The 25,865-nt window shown below is 36.8% G+C and overlaps 1 protein-coding gene across 1 annotated transcript in view; it reads right to left on the bottom strand.

Annotated features, from left to right (window-relative positions):
- LOC130091504 (mannosyl-oligosaccharide 1,2-alpha-mannosidase IC) overlaps nucleotides 1–25,865 on the bottom strand; it is an 85,192-nt gene that overhangs the window by 50,993 nt on the left and 8,334 nt on the right. The window contains exon 2 of the mRNA XM_056259410.1: nucleotides 8,949–9,029. Coding sequence (XP_056115385.1) covers nucleotides 8,949–9,029 — 81 coding nt within the window. The remainder of the gene's footprint in view (nucleotides 1–8,948; nucleotides 9,030–25,865) is intronic.

Genomic DNA, 25,865 nt, shown 5'->3' with positions numbered 1-25,865 from the left:
GCGTCGCTAATAATACACTCATTTACCTGCACAAACAGACATGCCTCAATTTAGAGAGAACAAGCAAGATGCAAGTAATTAAGTGTCATTCCGGGGATGCAAATGTACAATATTATTCATAATTTAACAAATAATAGATTGCGGCATCCTAGCCTTGTAACCTCTCTTGCAATTAACGCGCTGCTTTTATAAGCTTAATTAATAGCCACTGCAGCAAAACACACACACACACACACACACACACACACACACACACATGTAAACTAGAGAGAGACATTTCTGCTGTAGTTTCCAGAGGATCCCTGAGGGACACATACAGTACGCGTTAATCAGAAGAAATGGGACACATGAAAATATGAATCCTTTATGGCCAGTAGATGCGCGTTTGGAGAAAGTTTACAGCATTAAATGACATATGCAAGTGTTTTTTCTCACCTATATAAATCTCAGCTGGTCATCAGATCATGTCAAAACCAGGGCTTGACACTTACTTCAGAACTGGAATGCAATAAAAACTTTTAGGGGCGCAATGAAAATGTACCAAATAATGATTTTTTTTTTCTTCAGTTAAACATTCACAAGCAAATGCTTTAATTTATTAGAATACAAAAACTACCAGATTATTGTACCAAATCCAATAGTAAACTCTATATTGAATAATGTGCTAAAACAATGTTCTTAGTCTCTCCTTCTTGAGACGAGGTGGCCCAGCACTCATATTCATACAATAAAATCATAGCCTTTTGAACTTTAATAATCACAGGCTGTATTGCTATTCCTGTGTTCTGACCCCAAAATTAAAGGCTCGTACACACCGGGACGAATATCGGCGCGCGTTATTCGCCAGCGTTTTTCAACACGTTTTTTCTGTTCACACCCAAGCGATTTTCGCTGACGATGAGCCGAGTGGACATGCAAATTCATTCCCTGACATTAGATGCCGCCCATTTGCTCTGCAATACCAATCCATAACATTCTCTTTTATCAAGATTTAGATGTAGTCGCTGTCGCGTTTGTCATATAGTTCTTTATGTTCCGACAGCAACGAGACCAGCAGCTCTACATTCATCTTGCCTTGCAACTTCCTCGTCTTATTTCTTCCCGGCAGTGTAGACGCTACTTGGCGTATATCTTCTTCGCCGTTACGGATGTGTGCTCGGCAAGACCGTTTTGTGTTTGAGTGCCCCCAGGTTGTGTTTTACTGTAACTTCAGAAGCTCCAGACACGTGAGCAAAAGCGCTAATCTCATTGGTCGGATAGTTTTTGACGCGGCGCATCAAACTAAAAAAACGAACCCGAGGCGTTTTTAAAAAAATGACGCTTTTACACGTGGCGTTTTTCGTGTCGGTGTGCACACTCACATTGGCGCCCTTTGTTTGGTCACGAGACGTTAAACGTCGGCGAATATCGCGCGCGAAATTCATCCCGGTGTGAACAGGCCTACCTCTTAAAATAGTAATTAATATGTTTTTTATACCATTTAAGATGTTTGGCGATTTATTTTCTGCATGATAGTCGAGTAAGTCGGCAAGATGTTTTTCTTCAAACTTCTAATGCAATGCTTACATATAAAGAAAAGCATGATCGACACCAGCTGAACACTCGTCGCTTTCTCTACAGGACAAACTCTGCTGTAGCCTGAAGATATGATCCAAAAAATGATTTACCCTCTTCCACCCTTCCCACGCTTTTATCTCTATAACAAGCAGTTTGGACTTTTGCAACATTTGCGCATCTGTTGCCTTGACACCTGCTTTGTTTTCATTGGGAAAAAAACCCCAAACCAAGTGTAGCAGCTGCTGTGTTATTTAAATTCGATGGTATTCTGGCATTCTCGACAGATGATCCATTGTCTTACAATATCTAAATTCCAAATCAAAAACAAGCACCCACGGGTGCATCCAAATTTGTGCATGATAAACATAGCGTGCCTGCAGAATACTTTTTCATGAACTGTGGTTTTAATTCTTGCATACTATATAGTACGGTCGGTACGTGAATTGGGACGCAGCCTGTATTGAGACTCAAAACTGCCTGGGCGTTCAGGAGAGGACAAACGTTCAGAGCACGGCTCATAACCCGGGATCCTGCGGCTGTCGTGAATTTTACGGGCGGTGGTGACCGAGAGACTCGCCTTCGCCCCGGACACACAAATCAACATCAGACTCGGTTCTGCGGAAGGCTCAACTTTCTGGGAAAGCATTGATTGTGGGTGCAGCCTTCTGGGATCAATAGAGCACTCATTGTTTAAAGCAATGGCCTTTAGCCCATAAACAGCGTTTTCTGCAGAAGCGATCGAAAGTCTTATGACCGTCTTTGTAATAATGAGATATGGGCCCGATCTGGAAAGCTTTTGGCTCTCTCTCTATGCCTGAAATTTGCATTCTTTCAATGCTTTTTTTGCAGATGGAAGAAGAGGATAACAACACCCATTTGCCCTGATTAGAATACAGCACGACAACCCATTTTGTGCTTAAAGGAACAGTTCACCCAAAAATGCTGCTTACATTATCTTTTGTCGATGTCATTAGGGTGAACATAAAACCTGTCAAGAACATGTCCAGGTATATTTCACCCTAAAATCAAACGAACACATTAATAAGAAATGATATTTTACATAATGAAAATTTAGAAGCATGTGCAGATTTAAAACCAAGTTCTACAAACATTTGGCAACTATGCATGTATTTGTGACTAAAATTGAACTTTTCTCAAAGTTCGAAGTTGGTATAATAATGTTTTAATAATCTAAATACATGAACTGAGAAGTAGAATGTCTAACTGCAACCAAAATTCAACATTGTGAAACATTTTGTTCTTTTTGCACAACCAAAAGCAAGAACTTTGAGTAACATGAACCGGAAAATGTTGTGTAACTTCATTAACGGTTGATTACAATAACAGCCGCTCAGAGCTCTTGTTCCACCTGTCAGGGAGCAATGTGTTCACTTCGCATCATTTTCTACCAGACAGGATAAAGTCACATCTCTTGTTAGCGGCAATTTCCTTCAGAACAGTCTGTCACTGACGTCGCTCCATCTCAGAATTTCATGAAAAGATTCAATAGATCTCAGTCTGAGCACGCAGCAGCAGTGGTGTCTGGGGTGGCACAGGGGTTAAAGCCAAAAAGAAATCTTTTGACAGAAAAATGTTCCTCGGCCAAACCCTATTCCACAGCCTGTCACACACACAGTTTAAGAGCAGTTTTTTCTTCTTCTTGTAATTAGGAGTATGGTGAGTACATCCTTCACCTTCACAAATGAAATACTCAAAGAACTTTTGCATTTAAAGAAAGGCCATTTTGAACTGCGTTTCTATTATTTACACACTTTATGAAATTTCAATGTTTTCAATCTAATGCTTTTACAAGTGACTCTTTGTGATGTAGTCATACAAATAATTAACCATTTGCATAACTTTAACACAAGTTTTTATTTCTCAAATAATAAAAGCAAACAGAGCTTTTGCCGAAAAGTGAGCTAATATCGCAAACTATACATAATAGACTATCTGTTTTTAACCTAGCCATTATAAATAAATAATATAATTTTATTTTTAAATTTGTATCTATGTTGATTATATGAAAAGTGAACAGCATGAGCAGGGCCGTACGCAGGATTTTATAAATACAGAGTTCCTTGCTGTAGTGATCCTGCTATGGGGGTACATGGTGTTTGAAGGTAAAAAAAAAAGGGTTTACAGTAGCAGTGGGCAGTGGCATAAATGATTTGTCACGGAGATAACATTCTTAAAGATGAGAATCAGTTTAAATGCTGCAATGAATGATCCACACTACAAAATGGAAATGCAGAATGTTTATGCTTAATTGTTGACAAAACACAATCACATATTCGAAATGGGAATGGACTTAAATTAGAAATGATACAAGGATTATTTGGCATATGTTTTATGATATAAAAAAATAAACGTGAGTGGGAATGGAAAACCCGGAGTGGACCCGGAGTTCGCTCCACTCCAGGCTTTGACCACATCACCCTCAGCATGCAGGGTTAATACACCTCATCTTTCCTTAATTTAAGACCTATTCAAACTGAAATGAGGACATTTATTACACTATTTGAGAAATGTAAGCATATTTATGGCCTTAAAATGATGAAAAGTGAATTTAAGACATAAGGACAGGCGGGAACCATCGGAAATCCGTCGTAGCGATGGTATTGGACACCCCTGACATCTGATTGGACACCCCAACATTTTATTCGTATGGCATTTTGATGCTGATAGAAATTTAGTGGAGAAAAAAAAGTGAAAGTGACATGCGAAGGCTAAGTATGGTAATCCACACAGAATTTATCCTCTGGATTTAACTCATCCAAGTTAGTGCACACACATTAGTAGTGAGTAGAGAACACACACACACACACACACTGGAAACAGTGGACACACACACACCCAGAGCAGTGGGCAGACATGTTTTGCTGTGGCACCCGGGGAGCAATTAGTGGTTAGACGCCTCACTCAAGGGCATCTCAGTCATTTCCAGCCATACTGAGAATCGAACCCGCAACCTTCGGGTTACCAGTCTGACTCTCGAACCATTAGGCCACGACTGCCCCGTTTAATTTCACTTCTTGTTGAAAGTGTGTCGGCACAGCATATTATTAATGTATATTAATGTTGCATTTTAAGAGAAAATTTATGTTGCAAGATAAAGAAGATTAAGAATACATGGAGGTCGCACCCTGTAGAAACTCAGAGCTGTTGAAAATCCTGCTATAATGTTGTGTAGTTGTTCTGGTGCCACTTCACAAGATCAACAAGGAGCGTGTTTTGGTTTTTTAAATGCAGGGTCAGGTTTAGACACATATTTTCTATCTGAAGTAACCATGGCCAGCTCCTGTATAAAACTCTAGTTTAGACCAGAAATGCTTCACTTCTTCCTGCCAGATACTGTCAGTGAACTGCAGGTCTGTTTAAGTGCATTCTGACTCTTATGTTGTGAATGACAGGATTCCTCGATTTTATTGGCAGGAGGATGGAAATAAACGCAGGTTGACATGCGGCTATACCCACAGGGATACAAGCGTGCCTTACGCACTGTAAATAAAGCAGCGTGAAAGATAGACAATGCTAAATTGAACATGTTTGTGTAAACTTAATGGCTGTATCAATAATGCAGCACATGATTCACAGCAGGAGAATAAACCAAAAAGTCTCCACGCATGATGTTTATTCAGGTCATTCTTGCATCCTGAAAGGTTTGATACGATCACTGAAGCTCGACTGATAAAACATTCATGCAAAGACGAATCCTGTGGGCTGACAGAGGTGAAGGAATGACAAAGAGCCGCAAGCTAATACCCTTCCGTCAGCAGTGATTTGATCTTGCGGCAATTCAAAGGCGGGCAATTCCTCAGAAAAATAGGCTATAGGCTTTTGACATAACTTAATGCCTTAATGGTTATATGCATAATATTTCAAGATTTTGCAGGTGCAGAGTGGACAGGCTTTAATAACCCAATCAGTCAAATAAATAGCATAGAAAGGGATGGTGCAAACCTGCTAGCTCTTGCGCTAAACTCAAAGAGCTAAGCTATGAAAGACGCACAGTAGCTGGTAGGACATTAGTCTCGTTTAGCCAGATTTTGGAATATCAGCAAAAAGTCTGTCCATTTATCAGCTAATAAAAACAAACATGGGTATCATTTGTTAACATTAAGGGGTACTCCGCCACGGGCAAAATGGGCTTTCAATAAAACTGGTCTGCCTATGCAGTAGAAAGGCGAAAACAATTGAAATCGGTGCTATAGCTTCCCTTTTGACAAATAGGTAGGAAAACTTAAACACCCATAATGCACTGGGCATGTTGCCGTCCAAGGCCACTCCCACCAGTCTGCTATGAATACGCTTACCAGAGTCAAACACCGCCTTGCTTTAGTAGGAAATACTTAACAAAATTGGCAAAATAATAGTTTTACTTGTATTGTTCCCGGCTGCAAGAATTCAAAGAGTAAACGTTTAGCGGGAGTGAGTTAATTTCGGTTTCCGGTGAAGGATCCAACATGTTGCAGAAAGCGGCTATAGGCTTCAAAGAATCATAAATATGGGAAAAAAAACGTGTGATGGAAAATCTGAAAAGCTTCCGTGTTTATAGTCCAATCTGCTCTACACTTCTAGGTCAATTACCAATAAATGTGCATCAAGGCAGAGCAACTGATGGATGAAAGTAGCAGTTCCTGCTGGATTTTACAGTAAATTAGCATACATGCTTTTACATACAGCAGTAGTATAACGCCCTTCGGTTTCACTAACAAGGGCGATACAGCTGACTGATGTTTTGTAGGTAATTGGAATAAAGGATTCAGCTGTAGCCTTTGCTTGTAAGAACAATCCACAGAGCGGGAAATTACAGCCCAGTTTTGAGTAGTTTGCATAAATCCACTGGTTTTGAAGTCAGATGCATTTGATGTGAACCTTCAAATGAGTCTCGGTTGATGTAGCATACATACATATGAAGATCACAAGATTTGGGTCACCTTTACTGAGCAGCAGAGTGTGTAATGAACGCTAATAAAATTTTACTCTCTTAGTATCATATACAGACCTTTATATGAAGACATTTTTTCCATTCACAAAATTTTGTGACATTCATTTAAAGTTAATCATGGCACATATTCATGGTCAAGGTTGCCTAAGATAATGCAAACATTGACTCTTAAAGGTGGGGTATGTGATTTTCTTTTTTGACCATTTTTTCAAAATCACTTGAAATCCTATTCCTAACCCACTTACAGCCACTGAGTTAGAAGCACTGAAATGAAAATTAAGCAATTTAATCATCCGTGGAATGGGCAGGACTCGAAAAACTCCAGCCAATCATTTCCAAGACCACCTAGAATCATTGGACAGTCAGTGCGTCAATCAAACGGTCGTACCATACCCCCCTCCCCCCCGCCCCCTTCGTGCGCATACTCAAAGCTCGTGGCCCAGTCACAGTAAGTGCAAGTCGCCCCGGTACAGAGAAGTGCAATCTCGCACATCTGAGTTTTGCAGATGCATGATTGCGTGTCCATGTTCTTCGAATGGGTGGAGTCAGGGCCAGCGTTGGAGGAAAGAAGGTAGGACCTTTTGAGTTGTGTATTTTCAAAATCTGCCGGCCGTTTTGCAAATCCCATACCCTACCTTTCAATAAAAACGGCAGTTCTTAAAGAAACAAATTAAATTAATTTCAGTTTACATCTTGTTTTTTTTGCCGTTTTAGCATATTTTAAACCTTGTTTTGTCTATTTCAAATAATAAGATAATAAGAATGAGAACATAAGCCATCTCAGGCTTTCAGTGAACGTTAGGGATGATAGTGACGGTCATATATCATGATGTTTTGCCTAGAGACAGAAAGTGATTCTATCGACTATCACAACAAGAGCAACTTCTTCCTTTGAACAAATCGAGCTCTCTAGCTGTAAATCCTGCTGTTAGCCGCAACCAAGCCCTGTGATGTTTTCCAACCTCATGCTGTCCGGGCTGATTTACACATGCCTTGCCACCGTGGCCGTTTCGCAAAAGTGGGTTTTCCAATCACCCGCCCTTATCTGCAGGTGGTGTAACCCCCCGGAAACTCAGAGACGGATGAGATAAATCTACATCCAGAACACACACATTCCCTCTGTGCATGAATGCAGGGATAGATCACGGCAGACTGCAGAGCTATGCTGATAGATTCATCAGAAATGGTGGACAACAAACTCCCTCTACAGTGAGAGACGGAGGCAGAGACTCATACACACTTGCAGAGAAGTGCAGAACTAAAGCACATGTTTGTGTTCACATCTATCAGAGAGCAACTCTGTAATGAGCCAACAGATAATCAAATTACATACACTGTCTGGTCATGCTATAGGAAAACGATATGGTCATGCTAGCAATTTATAACATAAAATACAAATAAATTCAATAAATGTAAATGCAACCCATTAAAACCTCAAAAAGATGTCTTTCAGAACAGGTTAGTCAATTCAATTAAGATATAATAGGCTATATCAACCTAAAATGTGAAACACAACTTGTTCAGATTTTTGCCTTTGATTTTTCTGCAGTTTTAGAGTAGCCCAGGTTTTGAAAATATATATTTTATATAAAATATGAATAATTAATTTTTTTTACATTGGACATTTCCATAAACTCAAACTTCTATAACTTTTTTTCTGTTTCACTTTCTTAATTTATTTCACTTCTGCAAAAATCTGCCAAATGTCTTCTCTAAAACAACGTATATATTCCAAAGCATTCTTGAATTACTACCATTTAGGTTTGAAATGTGCATTTTATTGTCTATTCAAAAAAAGGGGGGTGACACTTAACAGGTTAAGTCCATGGATTGTCACAGTTAGTTAACTGGAAAAATGAACTCTTTCTACCATTTCAATACGATATTTGCATTGGAATTAAAACGCAACAACTATATTAGAAAGCAGTCTTTCTTTTTCACTTTAATGCATAAAACGAATAGGTTTCTGAGCCAAAGTGACTCAAAATGATGGAGCATGACACATTTTACAATGTATTCTTACTATATGCTTCCATCTCAAACATATGTCAATATCGAGCAAACATCTCAATGCTAAATGAAACATCAAATCGACTCATCTGATGTGTATATGTGGTACGTGTGACAGATCTATGAACACAGATGGATGGTCTCAAAAAACACAGAGCATCTGTCTTCCTCTTTGACTAATTCTGACTGAAAATCAATATCCATTAGGCTGACTCACAACTCTGAGTGTCTATGGATCACCTTTATTTTATTTTCGAATCTGTGCCCTCGGTTTCAAATTGGGCCCGTTACAGATAAACCACACAGGGGATAATTTCTCCTTAAAACAGACCTTTCTCTGGCTGTAATTCATGTGATTATACATTAACTCCAGTTCCAGTTAATTACATAAAACAAGTTAGTGAGAAGAACGGGTGGGGTTGAATCTTACCTCAGCGCCCGTCAGGTAGAACGCAGAGAGAAGACCCCCAACGTAACGGATGTTCACCTCAAACAGGGACGCCTCTCCGTTCTGCAGAACAACAAACAACATTAAGAAATTCATCTTTATGCTTTAGCAACATTATAAATGACATGCTTTAGTAAATAAGGGGAAACATTCTTCAAAATGCTATAGCAAGGCCACGTTTGACCTAAATATGTGTTGGGAAGCTTTGAAATTAGTGGGGAACAAAAACATAAAATGCATGAAAATCTCTTAAAAGTGGCCACATTATGAGGAATCAACTTTTTCGTAATCCTTGTTCATTGTACTATACTTAGGCATAACTTTAAGATTTATGTTTTTGAATTGCATATAAAATGTCCATCTATTTGGATTACACAGTTTAACAAACTAATACAATTGATGCATATTTGTCATGCGTGCATAAATAAAAGATTATAAAAGTAATAAACTGCATGCGTTGTAAATACACAATATATTTATCATAAATATATCTGACAAATATGCATCACATTAACCTTATTAGCTAGTTTATGTTAAAAAAAATATGCATCACATTAACTGTTAAAACTTTGCATGGAAATTGCATATGGAATTCAAATACAAAAATCTTAAATTTAGGCCTCAATATTTTTTTCGAGTCTATGAAACTTTCAAAAACTCAATTCTTAAGGGACAGAAAGAGGGAAACTATTACTGTTTTGGCACAACAAATGGTCCTTAGAGAAATAATGAAAAGCACGACCCCTTTAAAGTACATTCTACATCTCAAAGAGTGATTTCTGAATCCGTATACAGCCCTGACCTCTGGACGTGTCGCTCAGCGACCCGTATTCATCACGCCGCAGTGCTTTCCTTCAGCAGGGAAACTGCCAAGATCTCCGAGGCCAAGGCCGGCAGGGTACACCATTATTAAACACTTTTAAATGATGTTTCCTGGCGTTGGGAGTCAAAGGAGGCTATTGATTTATGAAGAGCATGTGGATAATAGAAGACATGCAATTTCCTCAGCAAGTTTGTTTTTCCTATTGCAATTGTTTCTCGCTAATTTTGCTTCATCAAACTTCAAAATGATTACATTCAAAAACACTCAGATCGAAGTGATCTAAAGCCTGTTATTATATAAAGGAACAATTCACCTGAAAATAATTCATCCATTTACTTTCTTCAACGGAACACACAAAAAACTGACACAACGTTTATAATAAAGATCTAAAAAGTTCAAATGCTCCATAAAAAAAGTTTTTTCTTTTCTTTTTTTTTTTACTTCAGAAGACTAACAATATAGTACACAAACATTTTTGTCTTTACTAGAGCTTGAAGGGCTTTAAAATAACAATAATGTCAATATTTTATTTTTGGATAAACTATTCCTTTTTTTAGAGTCTAAAAAATGTGTCATATTGGTGCTGGTTCATAAACTATACAAAAACAAAAATATATTTCTTTGTAAATTCTCTAATAAGGGATTTTCCTGTCATTAAACCATTTTAAGCTCTCAGATCAGATTTGGACTGAACAAGTCGGTGTAGTTCAGTACTCGAGTTACAACAAACCAACAAACCTGCGCTTGCCATGTAATCCGATTCACTACAAATGACTCAATTGAATCAGATTTGGTTTGAATCAGTCCAAAAAATCCTTCACTGAATGAACTCAAAGCAGTTACTGAATCAACAATTTAGGCCTGGTTTCACAGACAGGGCTTAGATTAAGCCAGGATTAGGTCTTAGATCAATTTCAGTAGCTTTTCTAACCATAGCTTAGAAATAAACATTACTGGTGTCTGTGCACCTAGAGACATATATCAGTGCAAGTTGCTTTAGTTAAAACAGCTCAATAATGCATTTTAGTCTCGGACTAGCTAAAGCCTTAATTGTTTGTGAAACCAAGGGGAAATGATCTAAATGTTGGCTTACATCACCCACCTCATACATGATTAAGTAGACCAAAACTGCATTCAAATGTTGTGTTTTTAATCCAGTGGGCTATTAGATAATGGAGACGATTAAGAGGAGTTAAAGCCTGGGAGAGGCCCTAAGGAGATATAATATGTCAGCATAATTATGATCACTTGAGTTTGCAAGGAGTTGAGGTGACAAGAGTCCTTATTGACTCGAGGCCACTTTCAGGAAGGAAGCAGAATCTCTGGAGTAGATGATAAGAGAATTATAGCAGGGAAGTGTAGAGAGCAATCACCTCTTCAATCCATTCATCGATGCACTGATCAACAGCACACTCACATCTGACATCCAAACGGTTCCAGCTCAATGTGTGTCTGAAGCATTGCAGAAAGACAGCAGACATCTTAAAGCCGTCTTCAGAGCCATGTGTCAGACAGAGAGAGAGGAGTATCCAAAAAACACAAGACTTCACTGTGAGCCAAATGAAAGTAATCCCAACACACACAGAGCGTATTTCCGTCTTAAATCAGCAGCAGCACAATGCACAGCGGTAGAAAAGAGCATGTTTGAGGAAAGCACCCTAAACAACCACGAATTAAGAGAGGTTTTAAAAGGATTATCCCGAAAGAAATAGAACAAATCTTAAGATACAGCGCTTAAGTAGGTATTTGTGGGTAAATATGTTTGTGTATGTGGATTTCTTTCCATTTTTACAAAAAAAAAAAAAAAAAAAAATGGTGTAGGACCGATTTTCACTCAGAAATTGCAGGTAGCAACCACATTGAATTAGGGTACGTTTACATGACAACGATGTGCTAAAAACGGAAACGTTTTTCATTTTCATTTTTCGAGTAGAGACAACAAACTTGTCAAAATGATCCATCCGTTCAAACGGATCAGCGGAAACGACTAAAAACGCTGTATTATGCGTGTCAGTAGTGTGCGATGACACTTTGTAGAGCGTAACCGTTTTAACAAATTCACATTTTTGTAGTTAACACAGAGACGATAACAGTTTCAAAAATTTGCACTTTGAAGGCCCCCAAAACACTGCTGTCGTGTAAATGAAGGGCCAAAATGCATTAAAAAGTGTTCTGCTTATAGTTGAAAACGGTAACGTATAAACAGCAGCTTAAACGTGAAATTCTGAAACACTGAAATAGTATTTTCTTGTAAAATGTACTCATAAAAAATATTTATGTTGCAACGTATATAAAATAAAGAGTAAATTCAATTAACCCCTTAGCTGTCACCCCCCCTTTTTGAGAATGGGGGTTAAAATGCACTATTCAAACTTAAATGATTATAATTCAAGAATGCTTTGGAATATAGACCTAACAAGTTTGGTCTTGTTTTAAAGGAAACACTCAGCAGATTATTGCTGAAGTGAAAACACTTCAAAAAATGAAAGTATGAAAAAGTTATGGAAGTTTAAATTTACAGTAAATCAAATATACTGTACTACATATTTTTTATTTTATATAAAATATATATTTTACAAAATATTTTTTACTATAAAATTAAAGCCATATATCTAACCAAATTATTTTCCAAATTTGAAGTTGACATCACAAAAATTGAAGTTCCCATGAGATTTTGTTTAGGCGTAGTACCAAAAATAGCCACCGGGTGACTTAGCTGTATACATTCTGCCTTAACAAATGAATAAATTTCTGTCCAAATATCAATTCTGTCACAAAATTTGGAACCTTGAGACTCAGACCTTTCTGACAATATGTGTTTTGTCAAGATTAGAAAAGGTTTTGATCATAAATTATGAAATATAATGATGCCCAAAAGGGGAGGAGCCTGATAAAATATTTTAGAGTACCGTTTCTATGGTAACGCAACGTTCAATTTCAAAACGGTTTTCACAGGATGAATTCTGAGTTTGTAAGCTTTCAAATGATACCTAATTTATGATAACTACTAAAATATGTGATATAATAAAAAAAGGCGATAAAAAAGATAATATTATATTTTAGAGGATAATATACATATTATACTTTTTAGAGGATAATATTATATTATAATTTTTTATTCAAAAATACTAGATTATGTACTCCAACAGTCTGTTTTATGTTGCAACAAATTATAAAATAGTAAATTAATTTCAATAGTATTTTCTTGTAAAATGTACTCAAAAATATTTATGTTGCAACATTTATAAAATAAAGAGTAAATTAAATTAAACAGTATTTTCTTGTAAAATGTACTTTAATCTGTTTATGTTGCAACATTTATAAAAGAGTAAATTGAATTGAAATAAAATTCAATAGTATTTTCTTGTAAAATCTACTCCAACAGTCTGTTTTTATGTTGCAACAAAATTATAAAATAGTAAATTAAATTCAATAGTATTTTCTTGTAAAATGTACTACAATAATCTTTATGTTGCAACATTTATAAAATAAAGAGTAAATTAAAATAAATTAAATAGTATTTTCTTGTAAAACATACTCCAATAATCTTTTGTTTTACGTTAGAACATTTATAAAATAAAGAGTAAATTGAATTGAAATGAAATTCAATAGTTTATTCTTGTGAAATGCAATACATGGTGTCCTGAAAATGTTGAAATGTTCTTTCTTTCAGTGTTTTTCTCCACAGCGACAGGGTTTTGCTACACTTTTGCTTTAAGCTGTCCATTACCCTTCACCTCTGTTCTCCATAATAGCCGGGTGGTTTCAATCAGGTGCGTTGCGTTATTGTAACCGCTGGACCTCTGGGCTGTGGCGTGGTCATGGGTAATGACTGCGCTGTCAAGCTAATGCCACCAAATTAGCATTTTAATTTCTGCAGGTTTGGCAGCCGGTGCACAAGGAAGGCTCGTGGAGAGATGCTATAGAGATACTATTGTTAGAAGCACAAAAATGGAGCGCACTGATACAATGAATAAAATTACAGCGGCTAAAAATACAGCATGCTGAAAGCTCCTGCAACGGGCTCAGGATTGAAGACGCAGCGTCGTCGTGTTGTTCTGTGCCTCACATGCTGGAAAGCATTCAGTTGAACAGGCACAGATTTGGTTTGGTTTGGATGCGGGCATGTGCTAATGTGATTATGTGTGTGAGGATGTGTTGTGTGCACAGAAAGTCTAACTCAAAACCGTTCAGGGTTCAGAATGGCATACTGGTGCTCAATCCAAAACATTTCTGAAGTACATACAGTATTTTATTCATTATTTATTTAAAAAAATCTAAAAAAATCGAATAAAAAAAGCTTTATTTCCAATATAATTGGACACAGAAATTCAAAATGTAAGAATCTGTTCCTTTTCCAATTATTGACTTTGAACTGAATTAAAAATATATATACTGTAAATAAATGCATGATTAATTTTGACAAATAATGACAATTTATTCTGATATGTGGAACAAATGTTTTCTCTAATTAGACACATTACTCAAAGATAAATACTGTCAAAACAATTAACAGCTATGAAAGTGTATTGTATATATTTATTTATTTATACATACACCGTTCAACAGTTTGGGGTTAGTAGTTTTTTTTTCCGGCAGCTAATACTTTTATTCAGTAAGGACACATTAAATTGATCATACATTTTATAATGTTACAAAAGATTTCTATTTCAAATAAATGCTGTTTATCTGAACTTTCTATTAATCAATTATTCATTTTTCAACAGTTTTCAAAAATTGATAACTAGATATATTTCTTGAGCACCAAATCAGCATATTAGTATGATTTCTGAAGGATCATGTGACACTGAAGACTGGAGTAATGATGCTGAAAATTTAACTTTGATCACAGGAATAAATTACATTTTTAAATCTAATAACATAGAAACAGTTATTTTTAAATTGTAGTAATATTTCACAATATTTTTTTTTTCTGTTTATCAAATAAATGCAGCCTTCGCAAGCATAAAAGGCTCCTTACAAAAACATTAACAAATCAAACTTTTGATTGCATGGTATATAAACTATAAATAAGTAAAAGTAATTTCTACAGGTGTAATTTCACATGCAGCCTCACGTGCAACATGATAAGATCATGCCTGTATGAAACGCTTATTGTAGAATAATGCAGACACTATTTTTGTGTGTGAGCGGGAAATAGTGAAGCACATCTTGATTCCCTTTAAACTGTCAGGCAGGTGTTGGCAAACGTTGACGGATGTGTTAGGTCTACTGTTACAGTCTTCACTTAGCATGTGGTAATACTAACAGTCCAACTCCCACCAACTAAACATGCTTAAATTAGTAATCGAGATTTGCACAAAACAGGCTGGGATTAAAGCCATCAGTGATTAGTCGTCATTAGCCCTCACTGATCATCAGAGTGGACCAATTATTGATCCATCTCCAGTCAAGAAGCTTGATTAGATTGACGGGGTGTTTTTACACATACAGCGTCTCTCGCTGGAGGTCGTCGGATCGCGGTTTTGTTGGATGTAGTATGTGTCGTACTGCCGGGACCCGTAATGTTATCAGTGGGCTGTGCAACTGGCCAGAGCTCAGTTGGGATGTGCTGGAAGTAAAAATAAGATTCATTCTACAAAGATGTTTCCTGCAATCAGCTCTCTTTCCGTTAAAAATTAAGATCGTGCGGAGAAACATGTTTGCAAATGCAGGAGTGAATAATACATCATAGCATGAAAATAATACACAAAAAAAATCAGATTTGTAAAAAAAGGCCCAATATTTGATGATGTGGAGTTAAAAATATCAATAATTTTTTTTATCACATACCAGTTTTTGAAGATGTTTCTTTCAAATTTAATTATATACTTACTTCATATTATACACTTAACAAAAGCAGTTCAAATGTCAAGAGTTTTGGATTTAAGGGAAAAAAGTAACTTTTGAAAATATGTTCAAATACTAATTTTTGACTCATTCTGGCCACGATTCTAACCTTAAAGTCAGGATTAGCCGTAAAATAATTTTATTATATATGTGAAAGTCGGCTGATAATTGAACAGACAGTTCAGAGGAAGATAGGAATAAAGGATAATGCAAGAGTTCATTACAAATGGTTGTCAAAAGCAAAAACACATTTTTTGTGAGAAAGTGACATGCTAGATTCCATGACTTGGAATCAGCACCACAGAATTAGTAAGAAACAAGTATATGATACGGCAAATACAGTATGCCAGGGCGGTAGTATCAATGCATGAGTCAAACGTCCTCAGAAAACTGACAATATCTGACAGTTTTAAATGCATAATATTTTTAATAAATATCCCTGTAGCATTGGGACATCGTGTCGCTGTTCTTAAAGGGATGTGTCGTGTTTTTGGGGGGCTAATAGAGTCTCACGAACGAAGACCAACGACAAGATCCGTTAAATCATACATTAAATTTCGGTTTGTTTTTCACCAAATCCAGAGGCGGACAGAGTACACAGCTGCGTTACTTGAGTAAAAGTACAGATACCCCTTGCTAAATTTTACTCAAGTACTTTTAAAAACAAGTACTTTTACTTGTACTTGAGTATCAAGAGTACAAGAGTAAATTTTCTAAATATTGCATTACTACTGCCACAGTGTCAAGTCAAGTCATCTTCATTTATATAGCGCTTTTAACAATGTAGATTGTTTAAAAGCAGCTTTACAGAGATAAACATAATTTACGGTAACAGAGATTGTTTTGGCTTTATAGCGATTCTTGAATAATGTTATTTCCAGCTAAAGTTAGTTTTGATTGATTCACTTCCGGCGAAATGATCATTTGTTATTACATTAGGGGCCGCTAAGACGACGGCGTTCTCTCTAAATAGACTTTAAACTGAACCTGTGATAAAAGCTGACGGCGTTCACATGCGCGTTAGGAATTGATTCTATAGTTATGTGTGTTCGAATATATGTGCGCAGGTTTGTAATTCCCTACAAACCATGCCTAAGCAAACTACTTGTCTTTGCCTATAAATTTGATACAAAATTTTATTTGATCACTTCGGGGTAGGTACGCGAACCGTGCTTACATTTATGTAAAGAAACGTCCTACATGGAGTTATGAAAAATGTTAATGTTAATACCTTTGATAATCTAAAAGGAATTGAAAGTTAATTCAAGTCATTTTCTTCTTTTTACCATGTTGCTTTATTTAACATTTCTCACTTGCCCACAAGCACCCACATTTGAACCTGTTTCGTCCATGGTTTCGTCTCTTATCTAAATCTGACCATGGAGTTTACTTTGGCGTCAGTTCAGAGCTGAAGGTGAATGTGATTTGCTGATAGGCTGTCCCAATCAGTGGCGGCTGCACAATCCAATCACGTTTGAGAGGGAAACAACAAATTGAGGGTTTCCGAGATTTTTCTTTTTTCCTTTTTTAGAAGTAACGGGTACTCACGGTTATGGATATAAATGTAGTGGAGTAAAGAGTACAATATTTGCCTCTCAAATGTAGTTGAGTAAAGTCATGAGTAATCCCCAAAAATGATACTCGAGTAAAGTACAGATCCCTCAAAATTGTACTCAAGTACTCCGTTACTGCCCGGCTCTGACCAAATCCTATTGTATATCCCCACGTGTAGCATGGGCCATTCTGTGATTCTTTAAAAAGCTTGAAGTCGGTCTTTATTCTCTGCTATTAAATGGACGAGCGCAAGCTTTTTTGTTTCTCCTTTTCTGCTCTGAAAAAGAAAGGCGGCCATATGACATTAATACAACACCAGGGTGAGTAAATATTCACTTTAGGGAGAAGTAACTCTAAGACTTCACATTGATATGTGCTGAATGTCTTCACTGGCCACAGACAGCATGAGTGATACTCTCATTCGACCGTTCTTGGGAGGCTAATTCCCATCACTTTCAGGTCACCTTCACTTTAAGGAGCTCATTCCTCACTGGCAGCCTGGAGATCTTCAGAGACTCTCATTTATTTAGATAGAGCTGGAACACAGATGGATCCATTATGTTGAGGGTATCAGGAGGCTACTTTGAGAAGAACATTTCAAGTTGTTGGAGTGTGTAGTGCTTTAGAAGTGAAACCAAGCACTACGGAGATGTGAAGTGATAATGTAGTCTCATTATGAACGACACAATTCGTAGTTCGTAATTATTAAGATGTTTTATGTTTTTGAATGAAATCTATTCCGCTCACCAAGGCTGCATTTATTTGATTACAATTATATTACAATTTAAAATAACTGTTTTTGATGTGAATATATTGTAATTGTAATTTATTCCTGTGATCAAAGCTGAATTTTTAGCATCATTACTCCAGTCTTCAGAGTCACATGATCCTTCAGAAATCACTCTAATATGAGATTTCTTATCATCAATGTTGAAAACACTTGTGCTGCTTCATATTATTGCAGAAACCGTGAAACCATTCGCTGATGAATACAGAGTTCAAAAGAACAGCATTTATTTAAAAAAAAGTATTAATATCTTTACTGTCACTTTTGACCAATTTAATAAATAAAAATATTAATTACTCACTCCAAAACTTTGAATAGTGTCCAGGGCCGTCGCTAGTGGGGTGAAAGGTGGTGACAATTATAGGGGCCCCGCTGCCCAGGGGGCCCCACAAAATCCAGCAGTTATACTATTTAGGCCCCTGTAGTATGAATAATTCTAATATTTATATTAGTTGTATGCCTGAGATTTAAACGAAAACCACAAAAACGTGCAATTTGGGTAAATATTTTTCCAAATATCTGCTTCTCTTACCTCCATAAAAATGGTTTAGTGACAGTCCGACCTAAAGTATTTATTAATTATTCAGTCAGAGTCAGTGACAAACATCAGATGGACCCAATAAAATTGTAAGTCCCACCCCAGCTCGTGAACAGAACCAATCAGAGTTGAGGCGGCAGCCTGAAGTTAACGATGAAGTTGGTGGAAGAGCAGGAGACTGACTGACTGAAAAATGTCGGGGAAAAGAAAACAAATCAGGGAACCAGAAATGCCAGGAAAAGATGGAGAGGGAGGCAAGGAGAGTGGTTGTATCCCATTCGATCAAGACGTTCTTAAAGACAGGTTATATATTGTTATTTCGCTGGGAATTAGAAAACTTCCGTCTACAGTCTGCCGTGTACAGTCATTTTTTATTATCGGTGCGCGCCACAATCGACCGAATGATTACGTGGTCTAAATTCCTGTCTTTTTACACTATTGTAAATAGAGTTTTAAAAAAATTACACGAGTCACGACGCATTGCATTATGCGTCTGACCTGCCGGCTGATGATATTTAAAACATCGAGAAAACACGAATACAACACACTGCACTTGGAGGAATAAATGTATTCGCTTTATTTAATAATATTACCAGTTCCATATTATCTTTATTAAAAAATAAGGCAATAAATGGTTTTATTTTTTGAATTAGACTGCATTCTTGTCAATTTTTTAAATGTTTACTTTTTGATTTATGAATTATAACAGACTGATGGGGAAAAAAATGTATTACTTTTTAAAAATTGGTTTTATTATTATTTAACAATTTCTTGCTTTTTTGTTAGTTTTTATTAGTTGTAATTTTTATATAAACATTTAACTTTTAAAATAAAGGTTTTACAACAACATCACCATCTTCTGTTATGTGGGCCTCCATGTTCATCTATTGTACAGAATATGATATTGGTGGAGGGTGGTGGGGGCCCACATCAATATTTTTTCAGGGGGCCCCGAATCCTCTAGCTACGGCCCTGGTAGTGTCTCTCGAATTCCACAAAAATATGAAGCATCACAACTTAACATTGATAATAATAAGAAATAATAAATGTTTCTTGAGCAGCAAATCATCATATCCGAATGATTTCTGAAGGATCATGTGACACTGAAGACTGGAGTAATGATGCTGATTATTATTGATTTTTTTTTTATTGTAATGATATTTCACAATTTTATTGTATCAAAATCAATGCAGGCTTGGTGAGCATAAGATACTTTTTAAAACCATCTTAATTATTCAATTAATATATTGCCGTATATATTACAACATTTTCAAAACAATGGTCACCCTGTTCTTGAGCAATGCAATCTGACCACCTATAAATCTCCTCTGGACATGTTTGAAGCCCATCCACTTAAATGCTTACTGGCAAATTAAAAGACAAGGTTCATAATTAAGACAGACCCAGCAGAGTAATTAGAACCAATTACAGCCAATCGTCCTCCTCACAATCTCTTTCTCTCCACTACACTTACCTGTCAATACAACAACGAATAGAAGAGAAAGTCATTACCAGCAGCGATTCTAGCCTTTCAGCTTTAGGCCGTTCAACCCTTAAGAGTGTGATTTTTCTAAATGTGTCCCAACTTCCAGTTTCAATAGAAAAATATGTCAACAGGAAAAATGGTGCAGGACTTGATTTTATTTTACACAACAGAGCACAGCAGTGACCGCTCGCTTGTTCAGTGCCTCGGTTTCATTCATTTTCTTGAGCCATAAACCTGAACCAAAACCAACCTGTTCTGAACTGAAGCACATTACAGCGTATGATTTTTAATCTGAAAATATGGAAATAAGAAAAACATATAAGACTGTATATTTACATTTTTATGAGGGAGTGAACCACAATCCCATGAGCCACTGAGAATGTATAAATCAATGAAAAGAGAATGAATTATAGTCATTGATATAATTGAAATGCGAAATATTCTTATATATATATAAGTATAAATATATATAGCACGTGAAGTAATAACTACTTTTAATTAGTCTGTTTGAGATCGAATTAATGCTTGATGTTTTTCTATAAATTACAGATATGGCACCAGAGGACTATTTCTCATTTTTCTCAGTGTTTTTGCTTTATTTCCAGATTCAATCATAGGCTCGTTCTTACGTACTAGCACGTTCTCACATGCGCACTCTTGACAAACTAAAAGACGTAAATGACATTTGTATGTATTCTAAACTAAAACTAAAGATATAGATGGTACTGAATGTCAGCTTGCTTATTTTGCTCAAGATAAGGATTTATTGAGTCCACATTTCATGCAAACTAGAAACTATGCTTGTAACCGCAGGTCGAGAGCTGTCATTATCAATTACACAACTTTGCGATGATGTTTGCGAATGTTCGTTATAGCGATGGTTTTGGGAAACACTGACCCGTTGAACTATGCCGATAACGACGGAACTTGCGACCATAGTGGCTAACGATGCTTTCGGGAAACGCATCCCAGTTTAGTTCCTGTATGAAGCCTCTCCTTCCGAAAAGCACACTGTGCTCTGATTGGTCGGCCGGCTGGACCAGTGTGTTGTGACTGGTCAAGTGCTTCAAGTGTGTTTGCGCCCTTCACCATAACCAAAAAAAAGAGTTTCAACACACTACTAACTAACTCAACCAGACCCCGCCCCTTTATTTAACATATGCCTTGTGCGTATGAATTATTTAAATGAGGAAAATTGTGGTGTGTTTGTTCCTGGAAGAAAACTCGAGACTACAATGGAGGCGTTTCAGGGAGTTCAGAAACACTGACACTGATATAGAGAGGGACTTAGTGCTTTGGAACTTTTTTGCATGCACAAACTCTCTCAACTTTTGTGATTTACACTTTTTCTTCTCTTCTTCTATCTAGTATCGATTTTTCTTCTAACCTTGGAGTCAAGCCTTGAGAAGGACGGAGGCTTGGGCCAGATGATTTTGTATATTTATATCTTTTAGTGTTGGGTCACCTTCATCAATCATGTATTCCCACTATTAAAAGACATTATTCCCAGCCAGCAGTCCCACCTATCTGACTATGCATTATTAATACATTGATTCAGGAAAGGAACAAGTGTGGTGAAAATTAAGTGCATTAAAACCGCAAAAACACAGACCATCTGAACTGAGAATGAAGAGGCACATCTGACCTTGAGAAAAGGCTCGTTTTCTTTTTTCATTCATCAAAAAACAATGTTACCGACCTCCTGAAAAGAGGCTCCTGCTTCGGGCGTTCCTTCACTCATCTGGACGCTTGCGTGCAAGACGAAGCTCTGATTCTCAGAGCGGATCTATTGAAATCAATGCATTCACTGACACAGTAAAACTTACTCTCGGGCCTTGCAGTGTAAATGCAGCCTGTGATGCACAATCTCCAGTGTGTCGACGTGTAATAGTGAGTTAATTAAATTCACAAGCAAACAAACCTGCGACTACATTCGATACTCTGTTCACACTTCAGCTGCCGAGGGGATTCTGCCGAGACGATAGACAACCGAGGATCAAATTCAACTTCATCAAGATCAAATTGAAATGCATTAAACTGCAATCTGGAAGAATAATTGAACTATTAAGAAATAAATAGAAGTCTGGAAGAAACACTGAGGCGAGATTTTGAAGACACATTTATTTGTCGCCAGGGGCCAGTGACGCCTGTGGTTTCTTGTTGTTAAACTTTAGTTTGATAAAAACTGATACGAGCTGCTCAGGTTTGCTGGTAGCTGCTTTTGGGCATCACTTGACAACTGAGTTTAAGATACAAACCTAATCAAATCTCATTCTACAAAAGGCCTTTGTGATTCACTATATCAATCCTTTGCTGAATTCAGTAGCGGCAGTTAGACTGCCGAAAACATCAGTTGTCAATATCAGTCTCAGATTTCCTAAGCATTGCACCACCAATAGTAGCGATTATTTACTCTACCGAACCGAAACGGACACCCCAGAGGCATGAAACAAACAGAAGCATGAGAAATCTGAACCTTTACACCCCAAACACACACACACTCTCAGTTAGATATACGTAAACTACATGAACATCTGCGCGTGGCTCCAGATGGGTGAAGCTCTAACTGTATTGAGGGAAACACCATCCGTTTTTCCACTCTCTCTCTCTTCGAATGACACCCAGGAGAGACTCTCAGCAAGGAAGTCTCCATTCAAGGGCTCAAAGAACACGCTAATTATCCGCCCTCTTATTTTGCCTCTTCAAAGGATGCGTATCTTCCCGTGGAATATCATTTACGCAGTCTGGTTAGATAAGCAATAATGTCAAATGCTCATTCAGAATAAAATCTTTGAAAATGTCAACCGTGTCCATGGAGAAATGTGCCTGACATCTTCCACCTCCAACAGGGTGAGTGGCTCCAGGTATTAGAAGAATGGAATATTCCAGAATAATTGATCCTTCACTAAGCTCCGCCCCCCCCAATCCCCCAGTTACTGTCAATCATAGAGACGAGCGCTTCATCTGAAACCGAATACTTCCATACTAAGGCCCAAGCTGATTTTTTACATGCATTTTTTAATTCTCTTTGCTATTTGGGCTTATTGGAACCTAATTAGAATAAAAACTAAGAATCATCTTTTGATATGATGTACTTTTAGAGAAAAATGATGTCCACATTTGTGGACTCATGGTCCGAATTTCCATAAAACACAATAAAGTCACCTTTGTGTAATAGAATGTAAAACCCTTTATTTCTGCCTTGAACACAGCAGTTTTTTTCCTGACTGTTTTTTAATGTATTAATAACACATACACACATCTTTTTTAACATGTTTTGACTATCAGAGAGTAAAAACAACATGGAAACATTGCAATATTTAAAAATGTATACGATGGTTAATAGGGAGCCAATGCAATGTTGACATAACCGGGCAATATGGTCATACTTCCTGGTTCTGGTAAGAACTCTAGTGGCTGCGTTTTGAACCAGCTGAGGTTTGTTTATTAAGCGTGCAGGGCAACCACCCAGTAGAGCATTACAATGATCTAGCCTTGATGTAATGAACTAACTGTTCCACATTTTTCATTGAAAGCACATGACGTAATTTAGATTTTTTAGTTTTAAAGTTGGTAATTACTAGTCATCCAGTTTTTATATCAGCAATGCATTAGTTTTTTTTGTATTGGCAAGTTTCGTCGGGGCGTGAAGAAATATAGAGCTGAGTATCATCAGCATAACAGTGAAAACTAATGCCATGCTTCCTAATGATATCTCCCAAGGGGAGCATGTATAGAGTGAACAGCAACGGTCCTAGTACTGAGCCTTCTGCCTTGTGGTACACCATACTGAACTTGTGATCAATAAGACATCTCTAAGGGATCATCGTTATCAGACTCATCCAAATCTGTGTTATCTCCATCAATTAACCCAAAGTAGCTCCAATGCTCTTTGCACAGAAAAACGCTCTGGAAATAAAAACATGATAAAATCAAATACAAAAAATAATTTAATTTATGTAGGTTTGCATTATTTATTTATTATTTATTTCAATGGGATAATATACAAGCTAGTTTACATGTGCACATTTTTACTAGCATATTACATTTTTACTAACGTTTTCAACCCAATTAATTTAAGTATGTACTTATGTATTTAGTGATTTAATTGTTATTTATGTCATTGGGACCATGTGCACCTTTTTAGCTGCATCAGAGCTAGCTTTTTTCCCATTTTATGTGTGTGCATGTTTACTAGCATATTAGCTGTTTTGAGGAGCTTCAGTCCATAAGTACACATACGTGTACTTCATGTTTAGCGACCTACAAAGTTGGTAGTTTTGCACTTTTTTTTCAAATTTGCATGTCATGACAAATATACAAGGCTTTTATAAATATCTAAATCAGAATAAGCCATGAAATATGACAGAACTTCTTAACTGGTCGACGCTTGTGTATGGAGCTACCACTTGAATCTTTCCTTGTGTTTGCCGCCATTTTGAATTTTGACCATAGTGTGTTATAAATTTCTGACACTACCAGATGGCAGTATAAGTACCCCCATACGTGTCCATAACACCACCAATTCAGCAGTGAACACAATTGTGGACATAAGAGCAAAAATGTGCTGTCCACGTATGTGGCCACTAAGCCCTAGGAGGGTATAGGTGAAAAGTAGCCAGATGACCTACTACTTCCACCAAGATTCTGTAGTGCGCATTCGATGGACACTTTACTACATCTTTCCTATCCCATGAGGCCACAGGAGAGGCTTTATGAAAGTAACAACGTGGCGGATGTAGTACGTCCGAATTTCATTCATACTACACACATTCATATTATATACGACATACTTTTCAACGGTCGTAAAGAAAATTCAAATGTAGTACCTACTCAGACAGTATGCGATTCAAATAGTATTACAAATAGTAATATTTTAAAAAGCTGAAATAAAATAAAATATAAGCATTAGATGAAAAATGTAAACTTTTAGGGGTGGTTTCCTGGACAGAGATTAAGCCTAAAATGGCCTTTTAAACCAGATTAAAAGAAACCAGCTTTCTCTGTCATGGTTTTAAATAGTCCAGTCCACAGTTTAATAAGCTGATTTCCTGGAGTAAGTCTAGAGCTACTCCAGGACTAAACTGAGTCAGGTTTAACTTCAGATTAATATTGTGTTTTACTTGGATTACTATTGTGTTTTACACATGGATTACTTGGACTATGTCAGTTTGATTAATACAAATAACACATTTAAATAACACACAATTGTGTGTGTGTGTGTGTGTGTGTGTGTGTGTGTGTGTGTGTGTACAAACCTATTCAAATCTCATTCTACACAAGGCCTTTCTGATTCACTGCTTTATATCAAATTTACTGACTGCTTTTACACAAGTAGTGGCAGTTAGACTGCAGAAAAGTGTTAAAACATCAGTTGTCAATATCAGTCTCAGATTTCCTACGCATTGCACCACCAATAGTACCAATTATTTACTCTACCGAACTGAAACTGAGACCCCAGAGGCATGAAACAAACAGAAGCATGAGAAATCTGAACCTGTACACCTGCAAAACTAAAGAATATATCAAAATAAAAGCTATGTATATATAAAATACCACAATAGTATACAAGTAATAATAAAATAACATTGAAAACAACATTTGATCATATTTGTGGATCATTTCTGTAAAAATTCATTTAAAACGTTTGAAATTGTGTGCTGCTCAGAACTTAATTTAAATTTAACTTCAACTGAATGTGAATTAAGGTGGAGAAAAATTAAAATTCAATTTTAAATGTTTTAAATGCCACCTACCGGTATGTAAATATGGGTTTAGTTTATTAAAAAAATTAATAAATGAACGTTTGTGCTCCAGAGCAGAAGAACACAGCATTTCCCAGAATGCATCGCCTGTGAATT

Source organism: Rhinichthys klamathensis, unplaced genomic scaffold (genome assembly GCF_029890125.1).
Source record: "Rhinichthys klamathensis goyatoka isolate OS25496 unplaced genomic scaffold, OSU_Roscu_1.1 h1tg000168l_1, whole genome shotgun sequence".
Lineage (NCBI taxonomy): Eukaryota > Metazoa > Chordata > Actinopteri > Cypriniformes > Leuciscidae > Rhinichthys > Rhinichthys klamathensis.
This window is presented reverse-complemented; position numbering and strand designations above follow the sequence as displayed.